Here is a 17,875-nt window from a genome sequence, read left to right on the forward strand (position 1 = left end):
AAGTGGACGATAATTAGCAGACGCTAAGGGTTTTAAAGGCTTCAGGTATACAAACGGTGGGTCTGGCCATAGAGTAAAGCCCACATTTTGGAGTCATTGTGTGAGGATTTTGAGGGGCACTGATAAACCCAAATGGCAGAGCACTGAACTTAAACTGTCCTGAAAAGCAGTGACCATGTGGGCATCGCACTGATGAACATTCCTCTACAAACTGAGCAGTAGACTGACAAGTGCAAAGGCATTCAAGCCAAAAAACTGAAAGAAATCCAGAGCAAATGAATACACAGCATGTTCCCTGGCTACTGCCCATGTGTATGACCATTACAAAACATTACAGTGAGAAAACCTCACTAACTACAGTATTATTAATGATATATGAACTGACAGAACTGTGCCGAGACTGATATTAATTCTCATCTTTCCGACCTCTTTAAAAGACTATTAGCAGATATTTTTTGTCCATGTTACATGAGATAAATTGCTGCCTTAAATAATTCAATTCCAATATGCCGGGAGCAGTGATGAATTGGGGAAAGGCTGCTGATGTTAGATATTTTTTAGCATTTTATTTCATTCTTTTTGTAAAAATCTGGAACGTGAAATGCTGTGAACAGACCCTTACCCCACACACTCCGCCACAGGCCGCATGGACTCCTGGGATACGAACACATGGCAGGCAAACCGGTTCAACATTGGATGCTTGGTGATGAACCCAAAGTAGCTGGGGCACAAGACATACAGCAGTCAATGATGTAGTCAGCTAAAGTTACATTTTCAAGTCTACTGGACGAACCCTGATGAAACCTGTAATGTTTATTCCCCAGAATTATAGAATGCTTTCAGAGAAAATCTAAAATTTAACCGTCTTTCAATGATTTTAAAGGTATCGTTCTCCAAATCTAAGTGTTTGCAAGTCATATACATATTTTCTATTTTTTTAATTGTTTCTTTTTTTTTTTTTTATTATTTGTTATATATTAAATCCAGGTTTGGTGTATTTAAAAAGTGTGCCTTCGTAAAGTTCTATTTAAAAAGAATATTTTGAACTCAATAACTATTCCTCTATAAATACAGAATAAGTATTTAAGCAATGGCTAAAAAACTGAGGGATAAAATGAACAAACTCCTCCTCTCCATATATTGCTAGGTGTACAGTCTTACCAGTTATTCTTGGGGTGACAGCCACAGAAAGAGATGTTCTTCATCTGGAAGAAATGGCTGCACCTGTCGAACTGAAAACAGCAGGGTTAACACCAAAAACAGCTGTTTCTCCCAATCTGAGTCATGTGGGTAGCACTCCTGCTACTTATTCACATGAAATGTAGAGGCTATGCAGGGTGGAGTAGAACAGCATTAATGGAGATGAATGTATAGTTGACTGGCTTCTACAGTAGGTAAAGTTTACTGAAGGAAGGAAACATGCTGAAGGGTGATGAATTAAAATTAAAAAAATTACACAAATGTATGGTTTTTGCGTTATGTAAATAAATGCATGAATGAACATCGCTGATCTTCAAGGAAATAGTAGGAGGCTACAGTAAAATAAATGCAACAATGTAAAAGCAGAACACCAACATGGTGATAGAGAAAAAAAGCTGAACAAACCTGTAACCACAGTGAAGTAAAGAAAAAAAGCATAATAAATAAATAAATATTAAAAAAAACACACATTTATATATTATACATACATATATTTAAATGAAACCTTAAACATGAATACATAAGGAATAAACATAAAACCCACACAAATACATCAGATAGACTTGTCTGCCCAATTTAAATAATAGTCTCGGAGCTTTCACCCGCCCATCCCAGACCCTCACCTCATCAAGGGGTCCAAAATCATCATCGAGGCTCATGACCAGTTTTACGCCCTGCAGGCTGATCTCCAGGTCACACGGTACTGGGGGCCGTACATGGATTGTCTGCTTCCGTGTGATTGCAATCTACCGCAGTAAAAGGAGCAAAGGAGTGGCACTGGGTTACCACTGAGTTTAGGGTTAATATTCCTTTATAAGAATAAATATGTTTCATATGTGTAATATGCTGGGAGGATGCTGGGAGCATAAACAGCAGATGAACATGTTATGAGATTTATCTTTGAATTATCGTGTGGAAAATAACGGGAGCAGAAAGTGTGTATCATATGCACCTGTGCTTCTACCTGTTTCACAGTTTCTCTCACTGTTTGGTCTACTCCAGTCAACCCCATTGCTTAAACAATATTAATTTTCAAGGGGATTTTATTATGAACCATTTGAGAAAGTTGGATGTTCTACCCCGTTCTTGGTATCGATGCTGTATTTTTACATTTTTACAAATAACACATTTACTAAGAACCTAAGCTATAATAATTTTCTCTTTAATTATTGATTCTTTTGAGTGTTCTTTAATTCATTAGTTTCTTGTTCTTCAAGATGTTCTGGAAGCTTGAACTCAAATTCCTGAAAGCAGGTACAGCACAAAGCACTCAGCAGCAAGAAGGTATGAAAGACTGGTGAGACTGACATGGTTTTGGGACTTGTGAATTCAGAGCAGATGGGAAGAAGTTCTATGCAATAAATATTTTGAATCCGAATCTCCATGTCTCATCATTGCTCCTCCATAGACCTTGGATTCACCATTACCAACATATAAATCCAGCAATACCTTCTGCATGGCAGCACACAAGATCCCATTGCCCTGATGATAGGGAACCTCCACTGATCCAAGAAACTGGACACTGAAGCTCTCCATCCAAGCTATGTTCCTCTTCATCCCTACAAGACCAGAGGGACCATCTTCCAATTATTTCTGCAAGAAGACCCTGGATACCAGGCCCAAAACTTACATTATATGTGTCTGTAAATAAAAATAATCAACATAAGCAATACTATAATGACCCATTTCATGGAAGAATAAGGAAGATTCTTCACGATATTTAAGTACACCATGGCTGTTGAACACAAGTCCTAGAGTTTTATCCCACCTGAGCAGTAACACACTGTAACCATGTAATGCCTGTTCTTAGATCTTGGTAGAGTAACAACTGGAAAACCAGCTGATTCTGAAATATAGCATTTATTTTCACTTTCGATAACAAAGAGAGCACTGATTGTTTAGTTCACTTACCCGCGAGGTCTCTGGCTTGCCCAATCACTTCTTGAGCATAATAGGCAGGAAAGATACCCCTCTCTCCTGTCCGCATGTTGTAACCCCTGTACCAGTAGTCATCCTCTTCTTCCTCTACGAACAGTGGATCGTCCACATCCAGCTCCAGCTCATCTGCATGTCTAGGGATGAACCTAAAGTGGACAGCAATGAACTGGCCATGGATATGTGTGACAAGCATCAGCTTTCATGCAGTCTATTAGTAGGAGCTAACCTATAGCTTTGGATATATATATATATATATATATATATATATATATATATATATATATATATATTTGTGTTTATATAATATGACTGTTCTTAACAAAAGCTTTTACAGTTTGTTTGACAACACTCATTTACGTACTTTTAAAACTCTACATTCTGTCAATAGTGTGCATCTGTTTCAATTAATAGGGCTGCTTCACTAATCCATGGACTATCTTCTTCAAATGAGCTTTTTGAAAGGGGATGGCGGTGGACAGGGATACCATGGTCTTAGTAATACTTGGCTCAAGGCTACTGGTTAGAACTTCAGTATAATGATATTGACTGGACTCTAAGTCATTATTATTATTTTTTCCAGGCTCACCCCTTTCTCTTTGAGCAGGACACCCTTTCTGGCCAGAGAGACAAAGCATGTCCACAGCTGTGCCTCAATTCACCTCCCGCACCCTCACTAATGATCTCTCTCATTAGACCCTGCACCCCCCCCCGAGGGGCTGCCACCCGATGAACAGGCAAGGGAGAGCTATGTATGCCCTCAGCATAAACACATGCAATGAGGCATCATTCCCTGCCACAAGCCGTGTCCCGTTGCACTGGAGACGACTATCTCCATGGTGCTTGGCTGACAGCGCTGAGTATCATCCCCTCTCTACGACATGACTACAACACTTTCAGAATCAAAGAAAAGATGATTTTGTTTTAAGGCTGAATTATGTTAGCACTGTGAATTAAAAAAAAAAAAACAAAACAAGATAGCACCCATTGTGGTTTATGTTTCGTGGAAAAGCACATGTAATATTAAGGCACAGCCTTAACGAAATGCAAGCTCCCAGTAATATACCATGGAGCGACAGTCTACCGCCCGTCACTCAGTCTTGAAGAGCCATAGACAGGCCCAACAGCTCTTAAAATAAGCCAAGCTTAAAAGATACACGTGAATCCCCCTCCTGCACCGTTATAACAAGTCATAACCTATAGCTGTGGATAATACCAATTAAGAAACATAATCATCAGCCCCTCCCAAGCTAATCTGGAGGGACCAGCAAAAATGTAGACCAAGTACGAATTAGATTTATTGGAAAATTAGTATATTTTGTTGCTATCAAGGACATGAGCATTTAACATTGTAATCCATGAATTATTACCTATTCAGAAAAACCTGACTTTCAGATTAGGTTATCTAATAAATGGACTAATAGAACTATCTAACAAGACATTACTTTTTATTAATAACACTAAAATACGGGTCATTTAAGGCTATTGCAATTTAAATTCTGTGGTCAGGGTTATTTTCACCATATTAGTCTAAGTCCATCCAAATCTCTCTCTCTCTCTCTCTCTCTCTCTCTCTCTCTCTCTCTCTCTCTCTCTCTCTCTCTCTCTCTCTCTCTCTCTCTCTCTCTCTCTCTCTCTCTCTCACACACACACACACACACACACACACAGTTGCTGAGGCTGCTTGTCCCAAGTGGGGTCACGGTGAACCGGAGCCTAACCCAGCAGCACGGGGCATGGGGCTGGAGGGGACACACCCAGGATAGGACGCCAGTCCGTCACAAGGCACCCCAAGCGGGATTGAGACCCCAGACACGCCAAAGAACAGAACCCAGCCAAGCCCGCTGCACAACCGCCCCCCCAATCCAGAACTCATCAATTTAAATCATAGAAAATTTTTATGAACCTGGTCTAAGCAAAACTGGTCTAGTGGCATAAAACTATGATGTGGCCTTATGCAGACTATGCCTCTCACAGTCAGCGACCACTGACGACACTTTTGTATTCTGTCGCCCCTGACAACGTCCTTGACATCCAATCTCATCAGAGCGGTCCAGCTACAATTACTTTCCCCTAACAATACTCCTGATCTCCAGCTTCAGTTGCCCCTTCCTGCTGATTTTCTTTAAATCATACACAACTTGCATGTTGCCTTTCAACAAGATTAGAGAGTCACATTGTGTGTCCTCCCTCATAGTCACATATATTTATTTAGCAGACGTTTTTCTCCAAAGTGACATCTGATGAACACCATGTAGTAGTGTACATATTAGCCCACAATTTATTCACCCAAGGTGACTTATGCTGCCATATACACTACTTACAATGAGTAATTCACACATACGTCAGTGAAACACACTCTCTATGTAACTCGCCCACTATGAGTGACATAGAGTCACCAGTACACCTGAACAGCATATCTTTGGACTGTGGGAGGAAACCAGAGTACCCGGAGGGGATCGAACTCATGTCCTCTCGCACCACGCAGGTGCTGTGACATAGCAGCGCTACTCACCGTGCCGCCATGCTGCCCACGTTAATCTAAAATTTGTGTTGTAACAAGATATATTTACTCTATTACTTGTACTCTATCACCTGTGGAAATTTCTGGAGTAAGTGCAATCAAATGGCTCTAACCATTACAAAATTTCTACCGCCCATCATTCTATGCAATTTCATAAAACCCCACCCCGTTCAGTGGGCCAGTCACTGTCTGACCAATTGCATTTTAAATATTTCAAAGAAAGTGTTCTAAAAATAATACATTTGTGTAACAAAAAATGTATAACACAATAACAGTACACTTATAAAGAGTCTTTATTAGAACTAGGGTCTACTGTCAAACGAAAAAAAAAAAAAAAAAAAAAAAATTCTCTGAATGTCCTCTCTTAAATGGAAAGTTAAAATCAGTCACCTGAACACAGCTCTGTGCGTCTGTTCCCTCTCCTCCCCGTTGATGGTACAGGAGAACAAGCCAAAGGACTCTGTGCCTGGAGAATTAACAAAGCCACAGTTACACACTGCCCACACTGCCACCACTCAGAAACGTACACTGATTCCACTACTTAACGAAACTTAACGGAATAGTCGCAAGTCTTTCGAATTTTGAACTCAAGAGATTATACTGCAATTAATAAGAATTATTGGCTTATGAATGAATTTTTAAACATATTAAATTTTACATTAACTTAACGTAATGCAAACACAAGTGCTAAACACTGGAGGGCTTGATGTTTTCGCTGGGAAATTAAATCTTACATTTTGAATATTTAGTGTTTCATATCTGTTGCCTTTTGACTCATGACAAAAAAATAATTTTCCTCAGAGTCAAAAGTGATAATCACTTTCAATGGATTTATCTCAGTCTGAGAGAAAATTATAGGCTGTAAGCACCACATTTCTCCTGCAACCAGCTGAGGTGATTTAAGGCCATTAATTTCCCCTAGAGAAAAAAAACATATAAATCACATATAATTAATTATATGAAAACTTCCTGGCAGAACATATTAAGGAAGATATTCCTCTGCATATACTTAATACAAATCCGGACTCGGTTTTGTGCATCTGGATGAAGAAGATCATATCTGTATCTGCATATACAATAAACTTGCCAAAGATGTTAGCGATCTTATCTCTATTATTCCATGGTACTTTAATAAATGTCAGTGTTTAGCTGATTTTTAATCCTTTGCATGGTAGAACAGGGTGAACAAATCTTATGCAATGAAATGAGGTTGGTTTCTCAATGGCTTAGCTTTATTGCTGTAAAATCTGTACCAAGAGTCTTGGATTAAAATATGACACTTAATACTAGTGCTTCCATTGTTGCTGCAATTCAAAAACATCTTTGTCAGGTATTTATTTGTACTCACTAGATGACCGTGAAGTGCTGTTTACAAATACGTTGAGGAACTTCTTGGAGAAAGGCAGGTCAGCCTCTGGAGAGGAGTCCTCGGAGGAGCTGAGGAGGTCCGGCTGCTCTGCGCTCTCCCCGAACTTGTCTTCCATCTCGGGAGCACAGTCATCACAGAGTGTAGAGATCTCACTGTCATCACTAAGCATGGATGTGCACCGTCGCAGGCTCACCAGTTCCAGCGTGGCATTTTCATCCACCACTAGGGTGTACTTAACCGAGTCGTAGACCAGTGACTCATCGAGATGTCTGCCTGCCATTGCGTTGATGGGTCGACCCTCCCGAATGCTCTCATCAATAGGTGGAGAGCTGTCCAGGTAGTCTTCAGCATAGGGGGAACCCCGGACAGACTCGTGGAAGGAGCCATCATCATTATCAGTTGAATAGGACAGACTGAAACAGCGGTTAGTCTGGGAAGTGGGAATGTCCAGAGTCAGACTGTTCTTTATTCCGGTAATGTGATCTAGGCTGTTTGAACTGTCCCTGTCCTTTTCGTTCTCTATACTCTCAACTATGCTTGCAGATTCAAGCCCATTTGTTTTCACTGATAAGTCATTATCATGCTCATTTTCCCCCTGCGTAGCATTTTGAACTGGTCTGGGAAGAAAAGAGCTTTCTGAATATTTGGGATGAGCCTGGTCTGAGTGCAGTACTTGACATTCTTGGCCTACAGTCCGGATATTGTATTGCTCCATGAAGACTGGGGCGATTGTGTCATTAGTGGGATTACTCAAGTACAGACATAATCCTGACCTTTCATGACTTTCCATTAAGCCCACTCTGCTCTCAGATCTCACCTTTTCATCCGGAGCCTCATGATCTGACTCAAAGGTCAAATTTCCATGTCCATCAGTTTCATTAGAGCTTGATTCTCGCAGTTTGCTCTTTGACTCGAGCTTTTCTGAAGGCTCATTGAAGGCATCTGTCTCGAGGTCTGATGAGGGAGAAATTGTATCAGAGATGGAAACGGACCGTTTAAAGCATTCCTCTGGACAACTGATGGGGTAGGAGCCCTCAGAAATCATTTTGTTGACAAGGTTACTAAGGAGCCAGGGAGAGTCAGAATTCTCACTCAGATCATCCTCTGATTCAGACTCAGAATCACAGTCGCTGTCATCTACAGCAGGCATCAATTTCGGTCCTATGGGAAGGTAAAAGGACCTCTTGAAACTCTCTAAGCTATGATCAGGCTCGATCTTCAATACCAGCTGCCGGGAAAGGGGGTCCTCGCAGCAGTCTGCTGGGGGGAGGGTCTCATCTGGGTCAGCTGTGTGCTCATAGACTGCGTCATCGACATTTTCCATTCCCATCAGTGCCTGGCCATCATCCAGCTGCTCTGGCAATTCTGACTCATCGGTGGGTGAAGACTCCTTGATGGGTTCTGGTTGCCCCAGGAGGAGAGAAGCCTTGATACCCACGATCCCACTGTCCTGCTCCAACTCTGTCTCCAACTCTTGATCGGAGGTAGGTGAACTTGCCTCCTCAATGGAGTTAGTGAGGTGAGATGAACGACCACTGCTGCTGTCACTTGTCAGGTCCAGCTCCGTTTCTGAAATGGATGAAATCATGTGGCCAACCACCGGCCCTCCACAAGCGAAGGCCGCTTCCAGTTCTCCTTCAATGTCTGAGTCAGACCCTGGGGAACTAAGGTCATCGCTCTGCAGATCCGATGCAGAATACAGCTTGCTGCCTTTTCTGTTCATGTCTGCAATGCCGGGGTCAGAGGATGGGGAGTTTGTGTCATTGGATCCTGCAGATGCAGAGCCTCCATTACCTGCATGATGCTCTCCATAAGCCCTTCCAAACTCTTCATTGGATCGACTAGAAGAGGATAGGTGGATGGACACAGAGGCTGGTTCATCCGGCTCAATAGGGGGGAACTCCACATAAGATGAGCTCTCTCCGGCTTTGTAGACCAGGTCACTGCCTTCTTTGCACAAAAAGTCTATATCAAAGTCACGGTCAAAGTCGTCGTCTGTCAAGGGTGTTACGGCATCGTTTTCAGCTGGTGCAGTAGAAGAAAGGCACCTGCTAGCGCCATCTAAAGTAAGGTCATTGTCTAGCTCGGGGTCAATGGCTGATGCAGTGTTGACAGTGTATGTGTCATTGGCTTGCCCGGACTGAGGCAACCACCCTTCGACACAGTCACTTTTCAGGTCGGGATCAGCACCACCATCACAGTGCTGAGACATTTCATCCCCAGTTGGAATGCTTTGTTCTGTGGCTTCAGCATCTTTACTGGGTTCCATTTCACATTCGGAGCCACTGGACATTTTATGTTGATCAGCAGCCCCTGTCAGAGAAAGACAGTGTTTAGGGGATGGTGGCAATGAGTATTCGTGTTTCCATCCACCGATGAGGGAGACATTATGTGGTGGTACCATAACTCTAACTCTGTCTGTTTCTTTAGAGGTTGAACGGGAGGGTGATCTTGTATTCCTTGGGCCCGCTAACTTTTAGAAGGGCATACCTTTGCACTGGGACCCTGTATCTGGAGCAGCAGCAGACTGGCTTTTTAAGTGGGCTCCGTCCTCAAGACGAGAATGAGCCGGAGATGATCGTCCTAAAATGAACAGACAACAGGAATGGCACCCCCACCCCCACACCAGATCAGACTTTATGCACTGTACCAAAAAAAGCTGTCAGGTTCAACAGCAAAAAAAAAAAAAAAAAAATGCTTTAAAAAAAATGGATTTTTTCAGTTCACACAATTCTTTCAAACAGCAACTTGAGTATACTATCTTTTAAATTAGAAGTTACTACAGTTCCTTCCCACAGAGACAAGTTCTTCTGCTAATATTGACTACAAGAAAGTTTATATGTTCTATGATGAAGAGAATAAACTGTGACTGAAAGAAACTGGTGAAAATGGTAACAGAGAATGTAACGAACCATCTTAATGCTGAAAGTTATGGGTATATTTGCGCTGCTGACTGACGCATAGTATCCCAAAACAGCCAGTTTGAATCTTTATGTCAAAGGGCTTTTAGCTATTGTTCATTCAGAAATGATTCTGTGTGGTAATTGATTTTCACAAAATGCAGTTCTGGAACCCAAAATTCAATGTACTCGCCATGTGAGCCAGGATTGCGAAGCGATTCCTGCCAACTTCCTTTCCGGGGAGAGAAGCTGTTGTTATTCAGTGAGTCCTGTGGTGAAGGAGGTGCCCATCTTAGTCACAGTACTCAGTGCCTATTCCTGCCTGCTCATTAACCACAATTTGTTCAATAGATGGGAATTAATTTTATGACTGATGGCACAGCCTAAACGAGACATTATTGTGGTGACAGCCCATCAATAAAGTGTGCTAACCTGGGAGACGGTGGAGGCAAGGTTCAGGGTAGTGGGTCGGCTCTTCTGCAGCATACCCATTGTTGGGGAAGGGGGTGGGGAGGCTGACCGGGAGGGAGACACCCCGAGGTCCGCCTCCTCCTCCTCCTCCTCATTATCATTGTCATTGTCATCCTCATCTTCATCATCTATCATCTCAAACTCCTGGAAGTCATCCTGGAAGGAGCAAACTGGATGGTGTGTCTCATTCTTCTCCAGGATGAGACAGTCCTGAAGGAGAGAGAATGATATGATACAAAATATAGTACAACTATAACAAAATATGCTACAACAATCCTTAATCATGGTTGAACTAAAATATTTTTAATTGCATCACAACCTAGTTTATTCTACAGACTCCATACAATGTTAATATCGCAAGTTTTCATCATTTTTAGTTTTCAAAGACTAGGAATATGTCTGGTTCCACTTGACAGTTTACATTTTAAGCTAACCATGAAATGTACTACAGAAAATTCAAATGGTCTTCAGTTGCCCATCCAAGAGCTCCTGACTAAAATCTAAAAATTATGTTCACATAGCCCATCTATACAAAGAGATAGGGAATTAAGTTATCGAGAGGTGAACATTAATTGTGTGACAACATGAGTGCTGAGTGACCCCCCCCACCCGATTAAATTAAGCAGTGTATCTGGATTTTGGTTACAATTGCCACTTGCTATATCCTCCTGACATCATCACAGGAAAATAGAAAGTTATTGATTTCTCTATCTGATTAATAAATGGCATATTCCAGAAAAAAAAAAAAAATCTGATTTTCATCTGTTGAATAAGCAAACCAATATGCTGACAAACCCTAAAGTTTACAGGAGTTTTCTTGAACGATTTCCATAACAAGGGAAAAAGACACATCTTTAGTGCAGAAAGTTCCTGGAAAATGCACTTTATACCATTTCCAAATGTCATTCACTCACAGAAATGAACTAATGTCTGTATAATGTCACAACCACCTCGCCATCAGCTGCCTCTCTCTTTTTCCACCCAAATCTTTACATTTTCACATCCAGGCAGAGGCACCTCAACATGGCTTCATTAACCCAAAGCTATAGCTGAAATGTGTCTCCATGGTGACAACAAAGGAGCATGTTACACACCAGAAATCCTCATCATTGTTGCAATTCTTCTCTTTTCTTAGTTGAGGTCTTTGCTTGAGCAGTAAAACCTGCTTTACAAAACAACTGCATTTTACTGTTGTATTTCATAGAAAAACCAGTACTGTAAATGGCTACACATAAAGCGGATTAATCTTTACATATACAAATTTAATTAGAATAAGTATAGAGTAAGTAAGTAGATGCTGTGTGATTTCCTTTGCTGAGGAAGGCTCTTCTACCATAAATACTTTACAGAGAGAGCTGCTGAAAGAAAGGTACAGAGGAGCTTTTAGGGATAGATGAGGACAGGGGTATGAATGGGATATTTCTGGTAGTTATGGTTCTTGTGAGATTTTCAGGACAGTGAACCCTCTTTCACCCTGCCATTCGGCCACTCTGGTCCTGAGCTGCACATATAATGCCAAAATATCAACTCAACATCTTGGAAAGCAGTCGAACTGACCTCCAACCATATTTTTAACATACAAACAAGAATGAGACATTTGATACGTAAAAGGAAAAACAGCCAAAATAAATTAAGTAAAAATTATACGGGAATACAGAAGTACATAAAGGTAATTACCACGCTCATAAAAAATAGAAGCAATACATTAACACAAAACATAATACTATGTAATTTCTATTTGGAAAAAATTAATTGACCCATCATGAAAACCCTTATATATCAACGATACTTAATGCAATGTTTTACAAGTCAATCCCTTCCCTTTATCCGCTTGCTTTATCTGCAGGGTTAGGCCATCAGCGCAATGCTGCAATGACTTTACTGCTGCTGCAGTGGGTTTTTATGCAAGCAAATCGCTTCTGCTGATTCAGAGAAAGCAAAACTTGTTGCGAATGAAACTTCTTGTGTGCACATCATGACTCCTTCCGATGGGAAAAAGGGATGAACAGAAAATTATGGTTTATGAACATGTGTTCATAGAGTAAAAAGTGATATAAGTATTTTATGAAAGAAGGAGGAATGGGTATAATGGGTCTTTCCAGAGATACGTAAAACATCCTGATGGTCAGAGGTCCACGGTGCAGAGCTGCTGCAATAACAGGACGGATGTCTGTCGGGGGGCTGGAGCAGGGGGAGGCAGGGTACGTCATCTGTGTTTAATGAGGCACCCGAACACAACGAGGGCTCTGAACACCAGGCTCCCTGCAGGGTTGGATGTATCAGGTTTCCTCTGGTGGCAGCCGGCCCACCCCTGAACGCTGTTTGCCAGCGCATCTGGTGTCGGCCCTCACCCATGTAGGAGGGCTTCCTATGTTTTTTTCCATGTAATCAGACATTTTCTGCTTAAAATACACATTTTTCCTCATGTATCATTATCAAAAACCTGCAGTACTGGATGGAAGCTATTTTCCAAAATACCACGCATAGCTTGCAGCTCTCATACACGGGGTGCTCAACTGAGGAACACAGCTGGAACTAGAGGATTTGTTGATGAGTCCAACCATTATGCCACAATCACACACACGGGTCGCGGCAAATCAGAGCCTAACCTGGCAACACAGGGTGTAAGGCTGGAGGGGGAGGAGACACACCCAGGACAGGATGCCAGCCCATCGCAAGGCATCCCAAGCGGGACTTGAACCCTAGACCCACCACAGAGCAGGACCCGGCCAAACCCGCTGCACCGCCGCGCCCCATGCCACAATCAATGAAAGTTTAATAATACAGATTATTTCACAGGCTAGATTCTGTAAAAAAAAAATAAATAAATAAATAAATAAAAACCCAGATATAGTCACAATGAATTTAAAAACCCCGTAAGACTTCTAATGGTTTACTTCAATTTTCGTCACCCCAACATCAATCACTGACACTGAAAACCACCATTCATGGGCTGTAAACACTGTGGAATTCAGTTTAATCAATCTCGTCCCAAACTACTGCTCTGGTTGGCCGTTATGCACTGCCGGTTAACGGACTGGACGTGGAAACTCGGGCGACTCACTTTATTCCATAACAAACATTTAAAAAAAAATAACCAAACCATGAAAACACAACTGAACGTACACTTCTCATCTGCAGTGCCAGCATCTTCGCTGAAAGCCACCATCAGGGCTTCATCCTCAGGACGAAAGGCTGTGGAGATCAAGGACTGACACGTCTGAAGCTTCTGGTGTTATTTTCAGGGTAAACATCACTTAGCTTGTCACAACAAACATCAGCTTTGTGTCTCAAGCTGAAAAAACACTTTTCTACATGTTGCCTAAAATGTCTAGAGTGTTGCTGCTACATTATTTTTATGTTGTACAATATCAAACCTTATTTGATAATGGGATGGAACACATTTCCTTAAAATGTCACTTTCAGCATCGACTTTCTCAGCAAAAGGTCTCATTGTAGAACTTTCTGGTGATACGTAGAACAGTTTTATAGTTCTCACCTAAAGTGACCATCAGTGATCTCCAAATGACCATGGATTATGTACTAGTGCCACAATGATGGCCTTATGAGTTACTCGCAACCTTTTCGAAAGTGAAGATTTTTCTAGTGCCAAGGAAACCAATAGCACCAATTTACCTTCATCAGGGGTTAGCAATATAGGAGTGACAAAGGAGGTATTGGAAAGAAACTGGGATTTTAGGGTATTCCCCTGACAGTTAAGGAAAAGTGATCATTATAAAGATGTACTAGTACTTTGGGATCTGATTGTACATGACTGGCAAAATGAGATTTTTATCTAACTAAAAGTACAAATCCCGAGTATAAAATCAGAGCTCTCTGACTGAACTCCGTAACCACAGCATCCTTACTTTAATGCATGACTGCCTCAATAAATAATTCATTACTGCAGTCAATCCTTGGTTGCAGATTCTGTGCTCAAAGAAGAGAAACTGATTGTGAGTTAATAAACTGTGGTGGGAATAACAGCTAAAAGCTCACTGCAATGGTACGCTACAATTTATGGATAACCTTCATAGCACTATACTGTATATTACGAAAGTTATGAGCAGTTCATAAAGCAGATGATGGCACCAGCTGCTACTTGTATAACAGTTTTGTCCTTCATGAATTATGTAGATGTCTCCAAGAAGTTTAAAATACCACATTGTGTTTTTATTCAAACGATCAAATGATTAGCCAGTGTAGGTACTTATCAAGAATGGGAATGTAACACATTTACCATGCAGTACCACGCACGCACAATACTCTATCTAGCAGGTGCATCAGTTAAATTAAACAGTATATATTAAGTGGATTAGTATGATGTCAAGGCTCTTAGCCCTTTCCTGGTGATTCCGGGATAGGCTCCGGACTTCCATGACCATGACCAGAACAAGTGGTTACCAAAAATGGATGGATGGATGGAGTAATTTCTACAGTAAACCACATAAAAAATTCAGAAGTGACATATTTTAATTTCTTATTATGTAATATTTCCTCTGTCCTATTTGCTGAAGCATTCAATTTAATTATCAAAAACTGCACACCACATGTAATCGGTTTAGCAATGATATACGATGGGTGGAAAAGCTACAATGTTTCACAAATTGAAAAAAGATTAAGAATGAAAAAATGGATTTTGGCAAATCCATAAACAATCGCTGCTGAGTGGGAGATGAAAGCAAAAACAATCTGAATGGCTCTGACACCTTGTGTTTGACAGCGTTCCCTGGCAAACCCAGGCCAGGCCAGGAGAATTGAAGTTTTTCCAGCCAAACAACCAATTCTCGACTGCTTTGGCAAGCTTCGCTGTACAGAAAACTTATAATGAGGGACACAGTCATCAGGTAATCTTTTAATCTGCTAATATGCTTCTGAATTTGTGCTTTTCACATTCATCTTATCTACGGAATTCACTGCACCTCACCTTAAGGATACAGTCTCGATGGAAAAATATTACACATACATCATATATACACACATTTCACATATTATGATGTCTGATGTATTTGTTTCTTTGCCTTATGTCTGTGTTAAAGTGCTCTGTGTCACTGTGTGAGGAAACCGCTCTATAAAAATAAACTGAATTGAACTGAATATTGCTTTGATCTATTAAAGTCATCCTTCAAAGGTCTATAAATGTATATGCCAGACATTTTTTATTGCACTTAAACCTGGATCACTGAAGACAAAAATGTCAGATGTGATCACAAACACCTTCACAGGCCAAGGAATAAAAAGAATTCAATTTGAGAGATATATTCAAGAGCTAAGCTTTCATGTGAATCTAACAGAAAAAAAAATCTTTGTTGGAAATTCAAAGTATAAATGAGCAAAATAACTATTTCACAAACAAAAAGTGATGTTAAAACTGCTGAGATTGAGATATGGATTTTTGCAAAGTATACCATTCAGAAAAAATACAGATGTTCCACCTGCTCCCTCTGTCCCTCAGAACTGCTGAATCCCTTTCACTATTCAAGAAGGATCTCAAAACACATCTCTTTTTGATCACCTTCTCTCCTGATCTCATAAGAGCTTCATAAATTTGCATCAAACCATGTGTCTTGATCACCTTTGAAATTTTCTGTCACTTCTATAGGCAGATACTACTGTAATGTGCACAGAGGAAAGCACCTGCTACATGAATAAATGCAAATGCAAACATATGAATTTCCTTCAGCTTCCACTGCCAGATTCCTCCTGAGCCAAACATGCCGTGAGGTGTGAAAAGGTGTTTTTAAAGAATCTCCACTGCAGCAGCAGACGATCCATTACAAACCCTATTGGAGGTCGACACATTCTACAATATATTTTAATTAGTCCTGAACTATTTAAAATCCCTGAAGCAGCAGGTGACATGATCTACTGCCCAAATAATTAAAGTCCACCAAGTGGGTCTTAAGGACTGGAGCTCCTCTCCCTTGGTTAATGAGGTCTGCACATGGGTTTTGCATGATGCCTCTCACATGTAAAATACATGCGAAGACCTTTTTATGTGATCACCAAAATTAACGGCATAAATCAGATCAAGGCATTTCATGCCAAAATGGTAGTAATTTGATGGGATAAAAGTTTGCAGTTGTTCTATGGGGGGGCAGTGGTGCAGCGGGCTTGGCCGGGTCCTGCTCTGGCGGGTCTGTGGCTCGAGTCCCGCTTGGGGTGCCTTGCGACGGACTGGTGTCCTGTCCTGAGTGTGTCCCCTTCCCCTCCAGCCTTGCGCCCTGTGTTGCCGCATTACACTCCGGCTCGCCGCGACCTCGCTCGAGGCACCCGGCTTCGGCCAATGAGTGTGTGAATTGTTCTACGTGTTACCATTTTTTCCAAACTTTCACAAATTGAGGATTACTCTACACTCTTTAAGCATCATTATAAGAAAAAAAGATCTGCATCGATGCTGGAACTGAAAGAGCAAGAAAATGCCTACAGGTATGAAATGCTGGCATAAACTGAATTGTCTTTTTCAGCTGCATGAGAGCGCTGAGAACAGGTACTCTGTGTTCCGCCCTTCACACAAACTCCTTCCCATACAGCATATTCAGGTCTGGTTAACTAAATTTGTAATTTTTGCTCTGCGAGGGAAGTTGCCCCCTCCATCAGACTGCGACCGCTTCACCTGGGGCCTGCACTTTAGCATCTTCTCTTTCAATATGACGTAATGCATTGCTAAATAGAATAAAATGCAAATAATGGCAAATATATTAATAAGAAAATGCCCAAAATGCCTAAAAATTGATGGAACCAAAATAGGGAAAGCTGAATCATGTAAGGACTTGGAAGCTTTAATTACTGATGACTGCAGCTATATAAAGGAGATCAGGTCAAGAATAGCCTTGGCAAAATCAAATTTTAATAACTTCTTTATGCTGTTGCAATTAGACATTTCAGAAAGACGGAAAATACCGAAATTTTACATTTGGCCTTTTTATGGCTGTTAATCGTTGTCAAATAAGGAAAGAACTAAAGAAGAATATCCTCTTTTCAACTGTGGTGCTGTCAAAGGATGTTAAAGCTATCACTGTTTGAACGAGTAAAAAATAAGGCAGCAGGTAAAATAAAAGTTTTGAAAACAAAATCTCCTCAATAAAAAAAAAAAAAAAAAAAAAAAAAAAAAAAAAGTACTGCAGCCATATGATGATATCAGAAAATGACTCAATTTTGCAAGGCAAGACTGAAGGGAAAAGAGAAAGGGAAAGAAAGCATTACTGTACTTGGACTCATGGATAATATCTTAGAGTAGGCAGACCGCGTACAAGGGAGCAAAAAGCATGAAGAAAAATATTTAATAGCCTCTGCACTAGAGAAATGAACCGAATGGATGAAACTCCAGTTGACTTGGAAGACAACTGCTCGAGACCCCATCAAGGTTGACCGCTATGATACCCAGGCAAGATGTGCCTTAGCTCCACCAAGTGAATGAGATGAAGCACATGTGTGGTGACTTCCCCCAGCATCCTCCATGATCCTCCCCTCTGT

At 41.0% G+C, this 17,875-nt stretch overlaps 1 protein-coding gene across 1 annotated transcript in view; it reads right to left on the reverse strand.

The window, feature by feature from the left end:
- LOC108936371 (C-Jun-amino-terminal kinase-interacting protein 2-like) overlaps nucleotides 1-17,875 on the reverse strand; it is a 60,484-nt gene that overhangs the window by 4,315 nt on the left and 38,294 nt on the right. Inside the window, exons 3-12 of the mRNA XM_018755708.2 lie at nucleotides 10,361-10,609; nucleotides 10,102-10,197; nucleotides 9,519-9,672; nucleotides 7,008-9,341; nucleotides 6,050-6,125; nucleotides 3,112-3,284; nucleotides 2,650-2,759; nucleotides 1,824-1,946; nucleotides 1,162-1,232; nucleotides 623-721 (exon numbers count right to left, since the gene is read on the reverse strand). Of these exons, the coding sequence (XP_018611224.2) occupies nucleotides 623-721; nucleotides 1,162-1,232; nucleotides 1,824-1,946; nucleotides 2,650-2,759; nucleotides 3,112-3,284; nucleotides 6,050-6,125; nucleotides 7,008-9,341; nucleotides 9,519-9,672; nucleotides 10,102-10,197; nucleotides 10,361-10,609 (3,485 nt within the window). The remainder of the gene's footprint in view (nucleotides 1-622; nucleotides 722-1,161; nucleotides 1,233-1,823; nucleotides 1,947-2,649; nucleotides 2,760-3,111; nucleotides 3,285-6,049; nucleotides 6,126-7,007; nucleotides 9,342-9,518; nucleotides 9,673-10,101; nucleotides 10,198-10,360; nucleotides 10,610-17,875) is intronic.

The sequence above is a fragment of the Scleropages formosus genome, chromosome 24 (genome assembly GCF_900964775.1).
Source record: "Scleropages formosus chromosome 24, fSclFor1.1, whole genome shotgun sequence".
NCBI lineage: Eukaryota > Metazoa > Chordata > Actinopteri > Osteoglossiformes > Osteoglossidae > Scleropages > Scleropages formosus.